We start from the raw sequence: 20,267 nt of genomic DNA on the forward strand, positions 1-20,267 counted from the left end.
TCCCGTGTCTGCATGGGTTTCCTCTTTGTGCTCTGGTTTTCTCCCTCAGTCCAAAGACATGCAGTTTAGGTGAATTGGTGATCCTATATTGGCCCAAGTATTGGCACCCTGTCCCTATGCGAGCTGGGGTGGGCTCCAGCAGACCCCTTAGGACTAAGCAGGTTAGAAAATGACTGACTGACCCTTTACAGTCCTTTACAATGCATAAATAGTTTCTACTAGATTAGGTACAGCAATGCATACGTGATTTGTAAAGAAGCAAACAAGCATTATGTAATGTTTGTAAATCACTAACTAATAAAAGTTATTAGAAAATGCTACCAATATATTAATTATCATTTAATGAAATTTATAACTACTTGACTACAAAAGAGCTAATAATCTGTTAAGTATTAATGAGGCCATTTGCATATAATGCAAGAAGCACTGCTGTATTGTTTTCATCATGTCTGTCGGCCCTCATGAAACAACTGCTTTGCTGAAATTTGGTACACCTAATCTACACGAAAATGTCAGTTTTCATTGTGGTATCTCGAACAGAGAACAAGCTACACATTTACACAATTTCAAACGCTCCTATCTAAAAGCATTGGCCAATTTTTGAAATCAAGTATCTTAAAATAAAGAATTATTATCTGTGAGTGTAGTTATAAATATGCTTAATGTTTCAAATGTACGTACCTTCAGAGAGGTTATTTCAACTTTTATTTCTACTATGTAATACAACATTAAGGTCCGTGTGTGTCCCTCAGAGCAATCAGTCAGTTTGGCTTTGGTGATGGAGAAATGGCATAGGAGGCATCTATAGGGGGTTTCATCTTCAAGGTCTGAAAGTAAAAAACGGACAGGAAATAATAACAGAAATGAGCAGTCTTTGCAGGAATGCAGTTTCAAGAGATTTCGAGTCGGTCAGGAGAGGTTCAGATACATGCGGATACCAAGGAAAGGTGCTGAAGGAACCGGTAAGGCAAGAGATAGCAAATATTTTTAAAATATTCTATTATCTGTTTTCTAGTTTGGTATATTTTCCTCTTTTACAAGTCAGACAGGCTTTCCTAACAGTAACACAGATCCCGACAATATACCTTGAGTATACCATGAATACCATGAGGACTGATTGAGGTCATTTACTGTATGTTAGGTAGAATGCCTAGAGGGGGCCGGGTGGTCTCGTGGCCTGGAACCCCTGCAGATTTAATTTTTTTGGCTGGAGTTTTTTTTTTTGGTTTGTTTTTTCTGTCCACATTTGCCATCGGACCTTACTTTTATTCTATGTTAAGTAGTGTTCCCTTACTTTAATTCTTATTTATTTTGTCTTTTTTCTCTTTCTTCATCATGTAAAGCACTTTGAGCTACATTATTTGTATGAAAAAGTGCTATATAAATAAATGTTGTTGTTGTGGTTGATATACAAACTGGAGGTAACCACGAATATTACCTGGAATATGCTGTTTAATGTGTCCCTCCACCAGTCTCTCAAAACATTTATGTCCATTTATTTGCTTAGCAGATGCTTTTATTCAAAGCGACTTAAAAAAAGACATCAACATAATTGAATATTTCATTTTAATGGGAGTGAGTGTCTCTTATCTGTAGTCATTTGAACAGGATTTCTTTAATTTTCTTTGACACAGGGATAATTGGTGTTTTTTTGAAACATTTGAGGACCATAGCTTCTACCGTTGAACTTTTACAGATGTGATTGAGAACGCCATCTAATTGGCAAGTAATAATGGTTTTAAAAACAAGTCCTGAAATTCCATCCGCACTGCATGCTTTATGGAAATCAATTTATTTCAAAATCCTTCCCACGTCATCCACAGAAACAGCGAAGGATGAATCACGGGGTGTTGCCGGCAGTAAAATGGAAGGCAGCTCATTGTGCTTTCTGTGGGGTCTGCACATTCTCTCCCTGCTTGGGGTGATCCTCTGGATCCTTCTGTTTTTCTTCCACATCCTAAAGGCATGCATATTCGATTATTTGATTACTTTGTGCTGCTTCGTTGTGAGTGTGATGTCTGCAGAAGCGATGTATGCAATGGACTGGTGCCTCATTCAGGGTTGGCTCGCATGTCATGGCCAGTGCTGCCTACGTACCCTCTTAAAAATAACTGTTCTGTAATGGCACTTCACTGGCTTGTGTTGTTCCTCATTGATCCATTGCTTTATAAACAACCACTTCTTTCACAAAAAGATTTTTTCATATGAAATTGATTCTTTTAAAAGGTTTCTGCTATGAGGCCAAAATTGAAATCTTTTAAGTTAGTAGAGTACACTCTTAAAAAGAAAGGGGCCAGGTTTTTAGAGCGATGTCATTGGGAAACCACTTTCGGTTCCCAAAACACCTATCCACACGGAGGTTCCAGAAAGAACCTTTATTTATTTAGATATGAAACATGATCTGTATAGTAAACTAGGGGGCTTATCCCCTGCTCGCTTCGCTCACCAGACACTTTGCGTCTCTGCCACTCGTGTTGTGAAGAGGGGGGCTGAACGCACCCCAAGGAGACGCAGTTGCTCCTCCGAAACCCCCTTTTCAACGGTGATACAATGGGAAACAAATACAGTTTTTTTTTTTACCTCCTCTTTGCTCAATCAGCTGCTGGCTTGCTGATCTGCATCTCGCATAGCACCTCGAACATTTAAAAGCCTATACAGCAGCTGTCTTTGTCATCTACTCTTTGTCTTTTATATCCGGCCCCAGGTGTGGTTAAATCAATTGGCAAAAAGTCTTGTCTCGCTGGATGTGAGTTCTTGATATTTTAGTTTGTAATTTAAAAATGGAATAAGAATCTAACAGTATCACAAAAAAATTAGATAAATTCTGAAAAGAATGATACCAAACATATATATGTAGGTTTTAAAATAAGCCCGATTTAAAGCGTGACAAAAAACGTGACATAAAATCGTTGCACTTTTAGGCTTAGGATTTTATATATGTAAAGTAGATAACCATGAATACAGTAGATATCGACAGATTTGTCCATCTCTGCAGCAATCCACCAATCAGGCCTGTATGGTAGAGTGGCCTGACGGAAGCCAATCCTTAGTAAAAGGCACATGTCAGCCCACCTAGAGTTTGCCAAAAGGCACCTGAAGGACTCTCAGACCATGAGAAACAAAATTCTCTGGTCTGATGAGACAAAGATTGAACTCTTTGGTGTGAATACCAGACGTCACGTTTGGAGGAAACCAGGCACTGCTCATCACCAGGCCAATACCATCCCTACAGTGAAGCATGGTGGTGGCAGCATCATGCTGTGGGGATGTTTTTCAGCGGCAGGAACTGGGAGACTAGTCAGGATAAAGGGAAAGATGACTGCAGCAATGTACAGAGACATCCTGGATGAAAACCTGCTCCAGAGCGATCTTGACCTCAGACTGGGGCGATGGTTCATCTTTCAGCAGGACAACGACCCTAAGCACACAGCCAAGATATCAAAGGAGTGGCTTCAGGACAACTCTGTGAATGTCCTTGAGTGGCCCAGCCAGAGTCCAGACTGAACATCTCTGGAGAGATCTTAAAATGGCTGTGCACCGACGCTTCCCATCCAACCTGATGGAGCTTGAGAGGTGCAGCAAAGAGGAATGGGCGAAACTGGCCAAGGATAGGTGTGCCAAGCTTGTGGCATCATATTCAAAAAGACTTGAGGCTGTAATTGCTGCCAGAGGTGCATCGACAAAGTATTGAGCAAAGGCTGTGAATACATTCACGTTGTCATTATGGGGTGTTGTGTGTAGAATTCTGAGGAAAAAAATTAATTTAATCCATTTTGGAATAAGGCTGTAACATAACAAAATGTGGAAAAAGTGATGCGCTGTGAATACTTTCTGGATGCACTGTACCTAGAAAGATAACCACAGATCAAGATAAACCTGAGGGTAGGCTATTCTTGTATACAGTGAGAGTTATTTTTACATTGGAACCCTGTTGGTATTTCACAAATCAGTTACTTTATCTTTTATTCATTGGCTGTTTATGGCACCTTGGATCTAATTATGTAAAGGTTCTTTTTGGAAACTTCAAGTGGATGGTTTTTTAGGAGCGAAAAAGGTTTCCCCTATGGCATCACTCTGAAGAAACTCTTTAGCAGCTTTATTTTTAAAAGTGTAGACACTGCCACTGCACATGGATGAGCAGATTAAAAAATGGCTAGAACTTAACTTTTGGAGGCTGGTTGGACTGAGCAGGCACAGACAAAGATCTTTTGGAGATGATGGGTGGGTTGCTCAGGTATTGTGAAAGCCAGCGAGCACTGAGAGGTAAGCATGCCGGCTAATAAGGGAAGCAGTTGCTGTCAAAGCACTGAAAAGCAGCTTTTCCCAGGTGACCAGCTGTTACTAATGTCACTCTCTTTCTTCTGTTATTTTTGGGATTATTCATTGGCAAGTGCTTGCATTGCTTGCCTCGGGATATTTAGAAAATTGTCAAAGCTGTTCTCTTCCTTTCTAACAGGCTGGTATTCAGGGGAGATTATGCAACCTGTATCTGCGCACAACAGCCCATGAGCCACCCATATTGTGGAGTCTTTACCACATGTTACTACAATTATGGAGGACTAACTATTATGTCAGTTCAAAGATTACTATTGAGATCTTCATTATAATATGTTACATGAAGTTGTGTTGAAATGAATGGTATAAAAATCAGCAAAAATGCAGGCAGGTACCTTGGGATTTGGAGGACAGAGGCCCCAAGATCTACCAGGAGGCGCTGTTCTGTAGTGCAGCTGTTCTCAGCCTTTATTCCTCCCTGGTCTCTCCTATTACAATAATTGACAGCCCCCTACAGAGAAAACATAAAACAAAATTAATATGCCATTTAAAAAAGAAGCCTGTATAATAATATAATAATAATAATAATATTAATAATATATATATATATTTATACTATTGCTGTAATTTCACAATCACAACATGAAATAAGTAGGCATTATAGGGATAAACAAATAAGCAGTAATTACCAAAATACAGAATTTATCACTGCAGATATTTTTATGTAAAAAACACTGCTTACTACTCACTACATTATACTCTCTATACTGATTTACATTTTAAACTAAACATAGAATTATTGCATATTTCTGAAAATGAAACATCAAATGTCATTTTTATAAAGTATGCTGCTGCCCTAATTCAGTGTATTCATAACAAATGTACTGATATACTGCATGAGGTAAAAGTACATAATACACAAGAATAGTTGCATTATATATTTTGTGACACTAGTAGAGGGTGCTGTCGCTCCTCCAAACCCGCAGACAACATGTCCAGACACCAGGTAAAAGTATCAGAAATAATTTAAATTTCTTTTATAATGTACACAAAGCACCTCCACCTTCACAATACACAACAATAATCAATAATCACAACAATAAATCCTCCTCTCCACCCAGCAGCTCCATTACACTTCCTCCCAACTCTGGCTTAGCTTTCTGGGTTTCCCACAGTCCTTTAAATAGTCCTTGACCTGGAAGTGCTCCTGTCCTTCAGTCCACGTGATCCAATAGCACTTCCGGGTTAGATAAAGATTCATATTTTTCTTCAGCCCGGAAGTACTTCTATTCTTCCGTCCCCGTGACTTGGGAGTACTTCCGGGCTATAGCGAAAATAGAAATCCTTGTGTCTCCCTGCAGATGGCACCCACGGCACCCAGCAGGGCTGTGAAGTCAAACTCCATCTCCCATGATGCCCTACGAAAATCCGGGGCACCTCCATGCTACAGGGAGGACTCCATCTAGAGGCCTGGATGTATTGGCCGGGACAAGCTGCTGGCCATCTCTCACAATTTGAAATATTAAAATGTGTGCTTCAATTTAAATGTTTAAAGTCTAAATATTCTCAGTTGTAACAGAAATTAATCATTTTTCACCCTCTGATAGAGGTCTATAGGATGTTAGATCCCAATCCTAAAGGATCGGAAATGAAAAGTAACATCATATCTCTAATCAGTAACTTTGAAATAGTCAGAAAAGATACTGATGTTTGAATTTGTTATTTGTAACCTTTTGGTAGTGACTCTTAGAAGCTAGGACCACTGGTAAAGAATCAAATATCCAAAATATTTTCATATTCATGGTCAGCAACCTTACATTCACCTTTAAAGTGTATGTACAGTGATCTCTCGCTATATCGCGCTTCGACTTTCGCGGCTTTACTCCATCGTGGATTTTAAATGTAAGCACATCTAAATATATATCATGGATTTTTCGCTGGTTCGCGGATTTCTGTGGACAATGGGTCTTTTAATTTATGGTACATGCTTCCTCAGTTGGTTTGCCCAGTTGATTTCATACAAGGGACGCTATTGGCGGATGGCTGAGAAGCTACTTAATCAGAGCACGTATTACATATTAACTAAAACTCCTCAATGATATACGATATGCTTCCCGCGCAGTGCTTAATTGTTTGCTTTTCTCTGTCTCTCTCACTCTCTCTGCGTCTGACGGAGGGGCTGTGAGCAGAGGGGCTGTTTGCCTAGAAGATATGGACGCTCCTCTACAAAATGCCGCTTTATCGGTGCTTCGGCATACTTAAAAGCACGTATTGATTTTTTGATTGTTTGCTTTTCTCTCTCTCTCTTTCTGACATTCTCTGCTCCTGACACACATTCTTTGAAGAGGAGGATATGTTTGCATTCTTTTAATTGTGAGAAAGAACTGTCATCTCTGTCTTGTCATGGAGCACAGTTTAAACTTTTGACTAAAGGGTGTTATTTCATGTCTAGGGGGCTTTAATAATGTTAACAGTGTGGGAGAGTTTATAAGGGCTTAAAATATGTAAAACTAACCATACAAACATATGGTTTCTACTTCGCGGATTTTTCATCGATTGGTTGGTTCTGAAACGCAACCCCCGTGATTGAGGAGGGATTACTGTAATTGTAAAGGTTTCATAATGAATTATTGGCTATTACATTTTTAACTGAAAATATTTGGAACACACTGAGTTTGATAAGCTGTGGAATTTTTTGTCTAATAATATTGATGGCAAATTTATTTTCTAGATTAACTACCGAAGATGCCAGCAGTTGTTCCTGAAGCTTTCAAAAGTGTCATTCAGAAGCCAGGACTGCAGATATGGACCATCGAGGTAAAGGAGGATTCATACACTATATTCTTCTGTTAGTCCATTTAGTTATCACAGCCACTGGAATGGATAAAGAATGCTCAACAAAAGCAAATATATAGTACAGGCCAAAAGTTTAGATACACCTCCTCATTCAATGTGTTTTCTTTATTTTCATGTCCATTTACAGCACTCCATCACTCTCCTTCTTGGTCAAATAGCCCTTACACAGCCTGGACGTGTGTTTGGGATCATTGTCCTGTTGAAAAATAAATGATCGTCCACAACACACAACACAACACAACTGCTGGTCACAACGCCATTGATAAAGCAAGAAATTGCACTAAATAACCCTGATAAGGCACACCTGTGAAGTGAAAACCATTTCAGGTGACTACCTGTTGAAGCTCATCGAGAGAATGCCAAGAGTGTGCAAAGCAGTAATCAGAGCAAAGGGTGGCTATTTTGAAGAAACTAGAATATAAAACATGTTTTCAGTTATTTCACCTTTTTTTGTTAAGTACATAACTCCACATGTGTTCATTCATAGTTTTGATGCCTTCAGTGAGAATCTACCAATGTAAATGGTCATGAAAATAAAGAAAACACATTGAATGAGAAGGTGTGTCCAAACTTTTGGCCTGTACAGTATATATACAGTACCTTTTTATATACATTTTATTTATTTATATATATACACACAATATATTCTGTGTGGTGAAGGCCTAAGTGAAAGCCTTCAGTTAGTATTTTATTGTGGACACTGTGGTCAGGTCAGATGTAGTGAATGGGTAAATATGAGTTTGTCAAATCCTATTCACTTCATAACTGTAAAACAAAGGTCATTATTATCAGTTTAATAGACATTAGATCAATCTAGACGAGAACAGGCCATTCAGCTCAAAAAAGCTCAGCTCTCCTATCCACTTAATTCATCCCAAATAACATCAAGTCGAGTATGAAGTTAACATATGCATTGTAAACGTGTAGACAGCACTATCAAAAAAAATACCAACCTATCCAGCTGAGAGTGCTTCATTGTTCTTTAAGAGCCCTTCACTTTCTCAAAGTCCCCCTCTTCAACCTGAGCGGGTGTGAAATTTCAGAAGTCAGTTTATGACAATGAACCGCACATCATTTTCTGCCAAAACAACAACATCTTAATGCTTCCCTTTGTTGGCAGAATATATTTATTGGGGGCTAATTCTCTTTAACATGTCCTTAAGGCAAAACAAATACTGATTAAGTGGGCTACCCAATATGTGTTCAAAAAGGCAGATGAGTCCGAGTTCTAGTTCAAATTCTGTATAACAGCAAGTCTTCAAAACGTTTATAGTTTGTATAAAGTGTAATATGCATTGTGGGGCTGCCCGTCCTGACAGTCGTATCATGTCCCCAGGAATGTGAACCAAACTTTTTTAGAATTTGTTGTCAGTTTTCTAATGTTTTAGGATAAGGACAAAAACTGGGCAACAACACCCACCAAACAGAAATTCAGGTTTTGTTGACTTATAAGTTAATTTCACATGCAGGGTTAAATGTTGAATATCTTCATAACCTGCCATAGCTGCGCCGCCTTTTTAAATAATTCTTTTATATGTTTAGGTGCCAAGAGGATACTTGAATTTTTATACTTTTGTAATGGCATTTCTGCATTATGGGCCATTAGGGCATAGCCCAACCAGATGTTGTGCAAAATAAATAATAAGCGATCCTCAGTAATCTAAATTTTTAAAATATTTATAACAACCTTCAGCTTTGTCAGTCAGTCAGTCATTATCCAACTCGCTATATCCTAACACAGGATCACGAGGGTCTGCTGGAGCCAATCCCAGCCAGCACAGGGCTCAAGGCAGGAACAAATCCCCAGGCAGGGCGCCAGCCCACCGCAGTATACACACACACACACACACACACACCAAGCACACACTTGGGCCAATTTAGGATCGCCAATGCACCTAACCTGCATGTCTTTGGACTGTGGTAGGAAACCCACGCAGACACAGGGAGAACATGCAAACTCCACGCAGGGAGGACTCGGGAAGCAAACCCAGGTCTCCTAACTGCAAGGCAGCAGCGCTACCCACTGCACCACCATGCCACCACCCTTAACTGTCTTGATAATAATTTTTTTTTTAGTTTTTCATCTCATTCTAAGTGTAATTTCTTATTTATGTAAATATTGCTTTATTGCGTGGAGTTTGCATGTTCGCCCTGTGTCTTTGTGGGTTTCCTTGGGGTGCCCAGTTTCCTCTCACAGTCCAAATACATGCAGGTTAGCTGAATTAACGATCCTAAATTGGCCCTGGTGTGTGGTTGGGGTGTGTGTGTTTGCCCTGCGATGGACTGGCGCCCTGTCCAGGTTTTGTTCCTGCCACAGTCAATAGTATTTTAAAGTTGGAGAAGTGCTTCTAAGTGCTGTCTAGCTGCACTCCTTCTTTCCATTCTTTTGCACATTGAGAAAAATGGAATTTAGATTCGATTAAAAAAATATATTTTCTAATGACATTAATTTCACTTTTGGCAAAATGCCATCTGTATCGCACATTTTTTTGCAACGTGAAATTCAAACTTTCACTGTGAATTAAATCATTTGGTTCGTTACTATTGGAAAACAAGCCAGTGGTATGATTCTCCCGTTTCGAAGAATTGCAGATTGCTGGTGCATTAAGAAGAGGTACTGCATGTAGAAAATAATTTGTCTGCCTCATTCTGTTAGGCACACGCCTGGCTGCCCAGCGGTTAGCGATGCTGCAGGACACGCTAGTGTTTGAGTCAGGCAGTGTGTGTAGTCTGGGTATTGTTGCCATTGTCTATTTTCACCTTAAAACTGTTCAGTTCTAAACTGGAGGTGTTTATGGTTCACTTTAGACAGTTCAATGTATTTTCCCAGGTAACAAGTGGTTGTGAGGTACTTGGATTACTTAATGTTTAAATCTGTATTTTCACAGATCTGATGATGATCACTATGATCTGATGCCAATAATACACTGTCAGCTGACAATAATAGATCTTAATGCAATGTGTATCTCAGTTTTTTTATGAATCACCCTCTGGATACTATTTGCCTCTGTCTCTTACAGTACACTCTAATATAATGACCTTTTTTTTAGAAAATGGAAATGTCTCCTATCCCAGAAAAGGCCTATGGGAACTTCTTTGAAGGAGATTGCTACATAATACTTAGTGTAAGTATTCTACTGATGCTTAGTTTTCTTTCCTTAACTTGTAACGATTGTAACCGCTACACTTCTCTAAGTTTATAATGAAAATTGTACTGATGATTGCAGGTCAACCCCAAACTGCCTTCAGCTCCTTCCCACTGCATAGAAAGATGACTTATAATAATAAAAGCGATTTTTACAAAACCACACAGAGAAAAGATGCAACAAACAAAATGTAATTAATACCTTTTCTACAATCCCCCAAAACTCCCCCTCTTCCAATATATACAATAAACAAAAGGCATAAAATTATGAGGAATATTCCCCACCGCCCATTCGGTTTAGCCTTTTTTATCCGATTATCCTATTTCCCCATAGTTCAGTTTCTTAGACACGCTAATCCCAGAAGAAAAGATTTACGGCTCACTCTGCTTCCAATCCCTTTCACGGTAAAGTTCACTTCCTTCCGTGTATCCGATATCTTTGAGGTGGCCACCCCAGACTGCGTTGAACTTGTGGTGCTCCCTGAAAACAATCTTTCTCCTAATAATAATAATTCTTTGCGTTTATATAGCACTTTTTCTCACTACTCAAAGCACTCAGCAATTGCAGGTTAAGGGCCTTGTTCAAGGGCCCAACAGAGCAGAGTCCCTTTTGGCATTAACGGGATTCAAACTGGCAACCTTCCTATTGCTAGTGCAGATCCCTAGCCTCAGAGCCACCACTCCTGCACTCAGATGGGTCATCATGTCTTTTTCCTCCACCATAAAAACTCGGGCTGTCTTTTCTTCCTTCTCTTCCTGCCTTTTCGTGCCCCTATTTAAATAGTGCGTCCATTTCCATGGCACTCCCGAAAATCACAATGGCAGCCCCGTACCTCCCAAAAGGTCCTCTCTATCCAACCCGCCCATCTTATGCTACAGTACTCTCAAATGGCAATGGGATTTTACATAGAGAGACTAAAAAACAAACCATATACAAATTTATGTGGCAATGCTACAAACTGACAAGCATTAAGGTGACTGTTATTTGACCCAGCGTCAATTAATTTTAAAAAGAGAACAGGGTATCACCTTTTTCATGGAAATGTTGTGAATTTTGCCACTCAGATATTGCCTTTAGGCTCTAGCATCTCCAGGATAAGCAGGTTTACAAGATGGCTAGATGAATATCGTCTCTTTGTTAACTAATTACATATTTAAATTGGTTGTGTTACTCTTCTGTTATTTATAAATTAAGATCCATAAATTTCTTTTTAACACCAAAGCCTAAGATTGAAATGGTAAAGCCATTAAAGCTGAAGATGCACAAACTTCTCCTCCATGCTACCATATGAATGTGCCTCAGAACCCTTTGACTTGTGGTTGGTCTCTTGCAACATTTTAGAGATGTAGCGACATATTAGACAGGAATGGCTACTGTCACCGCAGCAGATCACAGGCACTAATCTCTTCCTAGCAGCCAATAATAAAATAATAATATGTTGCATCCTGACTGTTGTTCTACTGTTTTTCTATATATTGTTAGTGTTAATTGTAAATGCATCAAAATTAGTGATGTTTTCATTTAAACTAATAACTTATGTTTACTATGAAATCCCTATATACAGTAAGTATATTACATCACAATGTCGAAGAAAACTGTCCTTCATTTCAAAATGGCGACATGGTTTGTACCGTTTTATTTTCATTTTTTTAATTCATCTTTATTTGTTACAGAGCCAGCCACAGAGATGACTTTTAATATCATCTTTACAAAACTCACAAGAGTATGAAAGGACAAATTATTTTAAAACATCTTTGGCTGCTGGAGAGTTATTCCTAATTGACTAAAAAGAGCGTTACAATAGTGTGCACTGTTTGACACTGTAGGCTGCAGGTAGTCCATATTTTGATTTGATATACAGTACTTCATTAATCCCCAAGGGTTACTTGTCTTTTTGCATAATCTTGGTGTTTAAAAGTTCAGGGTCAGCCACTGTACAGTGACCCTTCAACAATTTTCAGGTTAAGGGCTTTGCTCAAGGGCCCAATGGAGTAGGATTCCGTCTGGCAGTAACGGGTTACCTGAACCAGTAACCTTCCAGATACCAACACAGATCCTTCACCTCAGAGCCACCACTCTACCTGACTTCTGCATGAATATTTGTTATAGCTTATACACACTGGCTGCTTTTTAAAATGTTTTACAATTTTGTATCTTCTTCCTTAAGATTTGTAAGAGTAATTGTATGCAACCCCTTCCATTTCCATGCTGCCCTCTGCCATGTGTCAGGAGTTATTATGACCAACACAAGGTATTCAGCTCCCCACTGCTGCTCATCCTACACCTTTAGTTTACAAGTGCAGGCACGACATTCCCTTTACTACTACTACTACTCGTGGACTGCAGAAAGCATCTGTCAAAGGTGGGGTGCGGTGGATGGTGTGGAAACAAATGCTGTGTTAACGGACATCACCAATACCCGTATCTGGTAATGTTATAAAGGTGATTTAAAGTTCATTCATTCCAAGCGAAAAACTGCTATAAATCTCTCTGAATTGGCATCAAAACCCCAATTGGCTCTGAGGCTCGGGATCCGCACTGGCAATTGGAAGGTTGCCGGTTCGAATCCCGTAAAAATGCCAAAAGGGACTCTACTCTTGAGCAAGGCCCTTAACCTGCAATTGCTGAGCGCTTTGAGTAGTGAGAAAAGTGCTATATAAATGCAAAGAATTGTTATTATTATTATTAAATAAGTACTGCCTCATTATTAAGTTGGTTTGAACAAAAAATAATACAAGTTACTGATAACTTTTACTCATTCAAAAGTGATGTTGATGTTCTCTTTCTATCACATTCTGAAAAGCAGCAGTTCTATCATTTGTAGAAAAATTACAGTTCATTCTGTTCCAACGTGGCTTAGCTCCATCGCTTGATTTGTGTTTTTTGTATTTTTATTTTTCCTACTTCAAAAAGCATTTTACAGTCTTTGTTGATTGGTATTTTGAATTTGATGATGAACAGTCTTGGCTTTTTAAAAAATGTAAGACTGTGTATTAATAAAAACAATGCAGTCTAATCAGATCATTTCAGATTTATTGTCACGTGTGGTGTACACAGTAAAATGAAGAGCACACCTGATCAAGTTCATGATGTCAGCACGTTTGAGTGGCCCAAATCTCACTTTAGAGATCATCACAATAGGTAGCAAGATGTAGAGGAGATAAGTTTTTGTTCAAATACATTATACGTCGCATGTGATTCTGCAATAGCGATACTCACTAAAAGCAGTTACTTAGACTTGAGAGTTTTTAAAGTGGGGGACTGTGAAAAAGAAAAAAAAAGGAGAATTGCTCCCTTAGGATTTGGCAACAGTTCATAAACTCCTTTTGTACCCATTCATTTCTCAGAAAATGGGCCAGATTAAATTACACTGAGGGAAAGTCTTTTGTAAAAGCAACATGGCTAAATAAAATACATGATGAGACAAACAGTAAGGCAAAAGCTGTAATCCCGCAGAATGAAACTGTTATCCCAAAGTGCTTGAGAATAGAAAAAAAAAAACAACAGCCCCTATCATTGATGGCATTTCGCTTTTGCCAACACTTCTATTCAAACTTTGTGGACGTTGATCAAATTGTCCAGCACAGCACACCCCTTCTGCCTGATGGGAATTGTAGTCCCTGTGTTGGCATTGTCACAAGGTTGCAGATGAGATGAATACATGGGGGGTGTTAAAGAGTGGGGTATATATCTCTCCATTATAAAAAAAAACTTGCGACGAGACCAGGCTTTTTCCCAGGGACGAGATGTGATCTTTAGAAGAGAGACAGAGACATTTTCACTTCCCGCGAGATGGACAAGTCACATCATACTTACAACTCTCAGACGCAAGTCCCGTGCGAAAATAGAAGTAGGAAAATTTGAAAGTCTCAAAACATTAGAGTAAAGATCACATTAGCGCAAACAAACTGAAAATATTACTCTGGGAAATAATGGCTCAGTGAAAAGAGATTGAATATTCAGGTGATGTACAGGTTTTTAAATGTAAGAAGATCCGCACGAAATGCAGATCATGCGGCACGCAGCAGCAGCAGCAGCCGCAAGCCAACAGCTTCTCGAGCAAAGTGGAGGTGAAAAAAACACCTGTTACTTGTTTCCCCAATGTAACACCGTTTAAGAGGGGTTTCGGAGGAGTGGCCGCATCTCTTTGAGGTGCGCTAAGCCCCCATCTTCACAACGGCGCCTACCGCTGGCTGAGGAGGGGGAGGGGTAGGCGAGCGAATTGCAGATCACGCATGAGGGCACCAGCTGCACTCCAGCGGCTGCTCGAGCAAAGAGGAGTTAAAAAAAATGTATTTGTTTACCTTTGCATCACTCTTTAAAAAAAATGTATTTGTTTCCTATTGTATCACCGTCTAAGAGGGGTTTCGGAGAAGCAGCCGCTGGCAGAGGGTGAAAGGGGTTGGCAAGCGAAGCGAGCAGGGGGCAAAGCCCAATAGTATTAAATACCTTTCTTCCTGGATCAATTGCCTGAAATTGACTGGTCAAGAAACGGTATAGTTTACTGATTCTTTTTGTAAAGCAAAATTTTAAGTTTCCCTGTTGCCTCAATTTCGTAACAATGGCTGGCACACAACTATATGATGAAAACAACCCAAGTGGCCCCGTGGTTCTGCGGTCTGTGCTACTACTACTAATTTCTTAGCTTCTTGTTGTTCCAGAATTGACGTCAAAGTTGTCATTCCAGAACAATTATTTACATTCAGCCAGGCAGCTTAAGTGTTTGTCACTAACATAATAAAGCAGGGACTGTATGCATAAAGGTACGCCATTTGACATTCTTCTATTATAGAATTATTAGAAAAGTGAAACGTGATTTCTTTGGCTAGAATTGCCAAATTAACCCTCCATATTTTCCAGACAAATTACGTTCAAAAGATAATAAAAATAGTGTCATGCAGTAGCATGTTTCAGCCTACCATTGCTTTCAGTAGAGTTATTTCAAAAGAATGTCCGCATCTTTATCAATCTGAATCAGATTCACTTTGCAAACACTCCTATTCTTTATATGCAGGGAAAACAAGTCTCCAGCAAGTTGGCTTTCGATATCCACTATTGGATTGGGAGTGAGTCATCTCAAGATGAACAGGGGGCCGCAGCCATCTTAGTCACACAGCTGGACGACTTTCTTGGCGGCAGCCCTGTCCAGTACAGAGAGGTGCAGGGCTATGAGTCGGCTACCTTCAAGAGCTATTTCAAGAATGGAATCATGTGAGTAAAGTTTTCTGCTGGACCCTCTCTCCTTTGGTATGCTTTTGAAGACATTAAACACATCAGATATTGCGAATGCAGGCTGTGTGACACACAGAATATTCTGTGAGTCCAGATCACATATGGCATTTAATTTCTTTCCATTGTGTCTGACACATAATATCCATTGTACAAAACCCAAGAAAAGTCACTCCTCATTCTGGCTTATTTCTAATTGTTTCTTTATTCTTGGTTTGTTAAACAGCTACAAAAAGGGTGGATTAGCTTCAGGCTTCAAGCATGTGGAGACAAATGTGTATAACATCAAGCGATTGCTACACGTTAAAGGGCGGAAAAACTGCACGGCAAAAGAGGTAAGTGAATTAAGTAGTAGGACTACATGGTGACACCATAGTTAGCACTACTGATTCCCATTACCAGAACACTGGTTTAATATGCTGACAGGGTTACTGTCTCTGTGGGAGTTTTCTCCAGGTATTCAGTGTTTTTTCTAACATTTCAAAGACATGATTTGTTGATTAGAGACTCTGAACTGGCACTGTAGCATTAGATTGGGGCCTTGCCTGATGATGCTGGTAGAGGCTCAGACTTTCTTGAGTTGGGTAAATCGGTTCAGAAAATGGATGGATGGATGGATGGATGGATGGATGAGTATCATAGGGACTCAACACCATTTGTGACACAATATCAAGCGGAGACATGCAGCTATTAAATCATGTCAAGCATCTTGATAAGTTCTCAATTACAGTCATATGAAAAAGTTTGGGAACCCCTCTTAATTCTTTGGATTTTTGTTTATCATTAGCTGAGCTTTCAAAGTAGCAACTTCCTTTTAATATGTGACATGCCTTATGGAAACAGTAGTATTTCAGCAGTGACATTAACTTTATTGGATTAACTGAAAATATGCAATATGCATCATAACAAAATTAGACAGGTGCATAAATCTGGGCACCCCAACAGAGATATTACATCAATACTTAGTTGAGCCTCCTTTTGCAAATATAACAGCCTCTAGTCGCCTCCTATAGCATTTGATGAGTGTCTGGATTCTGGATGGAGGTATTTTTGACCATTCTTCCATACATAATCTCTCCAGTTAAATTTGATGGCTGCCGAGCATGGACAGCCTGCTTCAAATCAGCCCATAGATTTTCGATGATATTCAAGTCTGGGGACTGTGACGGCCATTTAGAAAATTGTACTTCTCCCTCTGCATGAATGCCTTTGTAGATTTCGAACTGTATTTTGGGTCACTGTCTTGTTGGAATATCCAACCCCTGCATAACTTCAACTTTGTGACTGATGCTTGAACATTATCCTGAAGAATTTGTTGATATTGGATTTAATTCATCCGACACTCGACTTTAACAAGGGCCCCAGTCTCTGAACTAACCACACAGTCCCACAGCATGATGGAACCTCCACCAAATTTGACAGTAGGTAGCAAGTGTTTTTCTTGGAATGCGGTGTTCTTCTTCCGCCATGCAAAGCACTTTTTGTTCTGACCAAATAGCTCAATTTTTGTCTCATCAGTCCAAAGCACTTTGTTCCAAAATGAATCTGGCTTGTCTAAATGAGCATTTGCATACAGCAAGTGACTCTGTTTGTGGCGTGAGTGCAGAGAGTTGCCTTGAGGATCCCATGCTGTCTGTCACTCTTCAGAGGAGACTCAAAGGGAAGCACAACTTGCAATTGACCACCTTAAATACCTTTTCTTATAATTGGACACACCTGTCTATGAAGTTCAAGGCTTAACGAGCAAATCCAACCAATTTGGTGTTGCAAGTGATCAACATTGAGCAGTGACAGGCATTCAAATCAGCAAAATTACAAGGGGACCCACATTTCTGCACAGCCAGTTTTTCACATTTGATTTCATTTCATACAACTAAATACTGCTTCACTAACAATCTTTGTTCGGAAAACACCGAGTACTCAGATGTTCCTAGGAAGTGAAAGATATACCACTGTTATCTTTTTTGTTGAAAGTAGAGTCAATTATTATGCAGGCTGAGAAAAAAGTTCCCAAACCTTTTCATATGACTGTATTTAAATTGAACTTCAATTGATATAGTGATGGAAATTAAAAATCAGCAGATGAAGCGGAGTTAAAAAGCCAGGCCAAGTTTAAAAATAATGATGGCTGTAACAAGTCATTTTCAGTTCACACCCTGTTCTCCTAAACTGCCATTAAAACTTGTTTTATTGGCAATTTAGCAATTGCAAAATGAAAACTCATTAAAAAAAAAACTCATTTAAAAAATCCTTGATATATATTTAGATATGCTTACATTTAAAATCCGCGATGGAGTGAAGCCACGAAAGTCGAATATATATAATATATATGCAAACTTAAGACGAACATATTCAGAATAAATAAAAAGTTACAACCAATAACCACCCCCCCGACCCAGCTCGATATATGTCAAATCCAGCATCTGTCTGTCTGTCTGTATGTATGTCCACTTTTCACAAGGGAACTACTTAACGGAGTTAGATCGTTTTTTTTTCTATAATTTGTTGGAACATTCCAGTTGATTTTGCGACTTTTCTCATCGCGCTAAGTATCATAGTTCACTTGCGGTACCAATTTAATTGTACGAATCCAAGAGAGACGCAGTGGACCGAGTTTCTTTCTCACTCACGCTCCAGCCTTGGGGAGTACCTTACCTACGCTTAGCTAGTGAATGAGAGAACTACTTAACGGATTTAAATCAGATTTTTTTCTATAATTTGCTTGAACATTCCTGTTGATTTTGCGACTTCTGTCATTGCGCTAAGTATCATAGTTTGCTTGCAGTACCGATTTATTTGTGCGAATCCAAGAGAGACGCAGCAGACAGAGTTCTTCCTCACTCATGCTTCAGCCTCGGGGTGTACCTTACCTCCTCTTAGCTAGCGAATGAGAGAACTACTTAGCGGATTTAAATTGTTTTTTTTCTATAATTTGGTTGAACCTTCTGGTTGATTTTGTGACTTTTCTCATTGCGCTATGAATCATAGTTCACTTGCAGGAGCGATATATTCGTGCTAATCTGAGAAAGAGGCTGCGGGCCGAGGGGAGGAGGAAGCATGACGTCAGGAGTGGAGAGCCAGGCTGGGCCCTCCTCACTCATGCTCAACCCTCTGTTTGAGTCACTCTAACTTTGTGGTTTGGAGTGTATACCTTGCCTCCTCTTAGCTAGCGATACCTGTTTGTTTATTGGTTTTTAAAGTTTGTCCTGTTTCACTAATACACGTGCAGCGACGCAGGGGACGGCTAGTAGAAATATAAACTCACATTGTTGGAAATGCAAATTATTTTTTTAATATTGTAAAAGTGAATTTAAAGCAAAAAACAAATGTTAGAAATAGATTCCTTCGGGCTTCAAAAACCTATTCTGCACATGGAAATTTTTATAAAAGCTCTGGGGAAAAAATTAAATAACGCAGTGTTTTGCTGTGGCCATATTATATTTGTAAATCTGTGTAAGCTCCCTGAGATTTACTCAATGAAGGGCGCTATATTGGACTGGACTGAATGACCTGATGTTTCGGCTTCGCAGGTGGAGGTTTCTTGGAATAGCTTCAACAGCGGAGATGTTTTCCTCCTGGACATGGGCAAGGTGATTGTTCAGTGGAATGGACCCGAAAGCAACAAACAGGAGCGCTTGAAGGTTGGTCATTTTGTTTTCCAGGAACGAGATTGGTACAGCTAATGTGTAGCCCAGGCTGGCATTCCTTGCTTTTTGGGTTTCTAGAGGGAGATTGACTCTAGTGTCAAGGTATGAGAGGAAGTCAATTGATCTCCATCATTAGTTGATACTTACAAGAAATGTAAACTGGGATAACAGTCACCCATCTGGAGTGCTATAAACACACAACTATGCCCATGTTTTAAAGACTGGCACAATCTCTTCACTTCCTGTTATGAGTCATCAATAAAATACTGAGTCCCCTTTCACTCCAGCTGTTCTAGGCTATTGCCTTGATAACTTGAACTGGTGTATCGCCAGTCCCCATTACTAATTGTACTACAGCAGTGACTTGTAGAACTGAGGCAAAGTTGGGGAAGTTGTGCAAATTGTTCAATGTATAGATCAAGTGATTTCAATAAATGTTAACGTGACTATGAATACTACATCTAAACCAAGAATAGTGGGTGAATATGAAAGTAAAAATTGTTAAAAAGAAGATTCCTGTTGAAAAAACAAATATTGTTTCTTACGCATGATTTTTGCAGTGGTATAATAATTTTCTGTCGGTGTGTTGTAGGGTATGATGCTGGCACAAGATATCCGTGACAGAGAGCGGGGTGGCCGATCACAAATTGGCATCATTGATGGTGAAAATGAGGCCGCCTCCCAAGAATTGCTGAAGATTATGACGGCTGTGCTGGGGCAACGGCAGGGCAAATTGAAGGACAGCATCCCGGATGACAAACCCGACCTGTACCAAATGGCAAATATTCGGCTCTATCAGTAGGTTAATTCTCTGGATAGGCAGCAAGATTACATGTGTTTCATAATAAGCTCTTTCATTGTGCCAGGATAGCCTAAACCCCTAAATAGTTTTGTCAATGATCCAATTCCTTTGTGTGCTCACTACTGAAATATGTAAGATGGGTGTGTTCTGTATATGAACAGTGAAAACACAGCTCCCATTGTGTGTGAGCCAATGTTTCTTGCTTTTATTGAACCCACAGTGGGTACTGTGTATGATTGTGTGATGTGCGTTATATTACTTAGCAGACAGTCTCCTATCAATAATTACAGCATACCTGAGCATTCACGTTTC

The 20,267-nt window shown here is 39.5% G+C and overlaps 1 protein-coding gene across 1 annotated transcript in view; it reads left to right on the forward strand.

Annotated features, from left to right (window-relative positions):
* Positions 1-20,267, forward strand: part of vill (villin-like) — a 112,164-nt gene that overhangs the window by 51,041 nt on the left and 40,856 nt on the right. The window contains exons 2-7 of the mRNA XM_039753701.1: positions 7,007-7,092; positions 10,182-10,256; positions 15,292-15,488; positions 15,733-15,841; positions 19,037-19,147; positions 19,746-19,951. Coding sequence (XP_039609635.1) covers positions 7,021-7,092; positions 10,182-10,256; positions 15,292-15,488; positions 15,733-15,841; positions 19,037-19,147; positions 19,746-19,951 — 770 coding nt within the window. The 5' untranslated portion in view covers positions 7,007-7,020. The remainder of the gene's footprint in view (positions 1-7,006; positions 7,093-10,181; positions 10,257-15,291; positions 15,489-15,732; positions 15,842-19,036; positions 19,148-19,745; positions 19,952-20,267) is intronic.

This window comes from Polypterus senegalus, chromosome 5 (genome assembly GCF_016835505.1).
Source record: "Polypterus senegalus isolate Bchr_013 chromosome 5, ASM1683550v1, whole genome shotgun sequence".
In the NCBI taxonomy this organism is placed as follows: Eukaryota; Metazoa; Chordata; class Cladistia; order Polypteriformes; family Polypteridae; genus Polypterus; species Polypterus senegalus.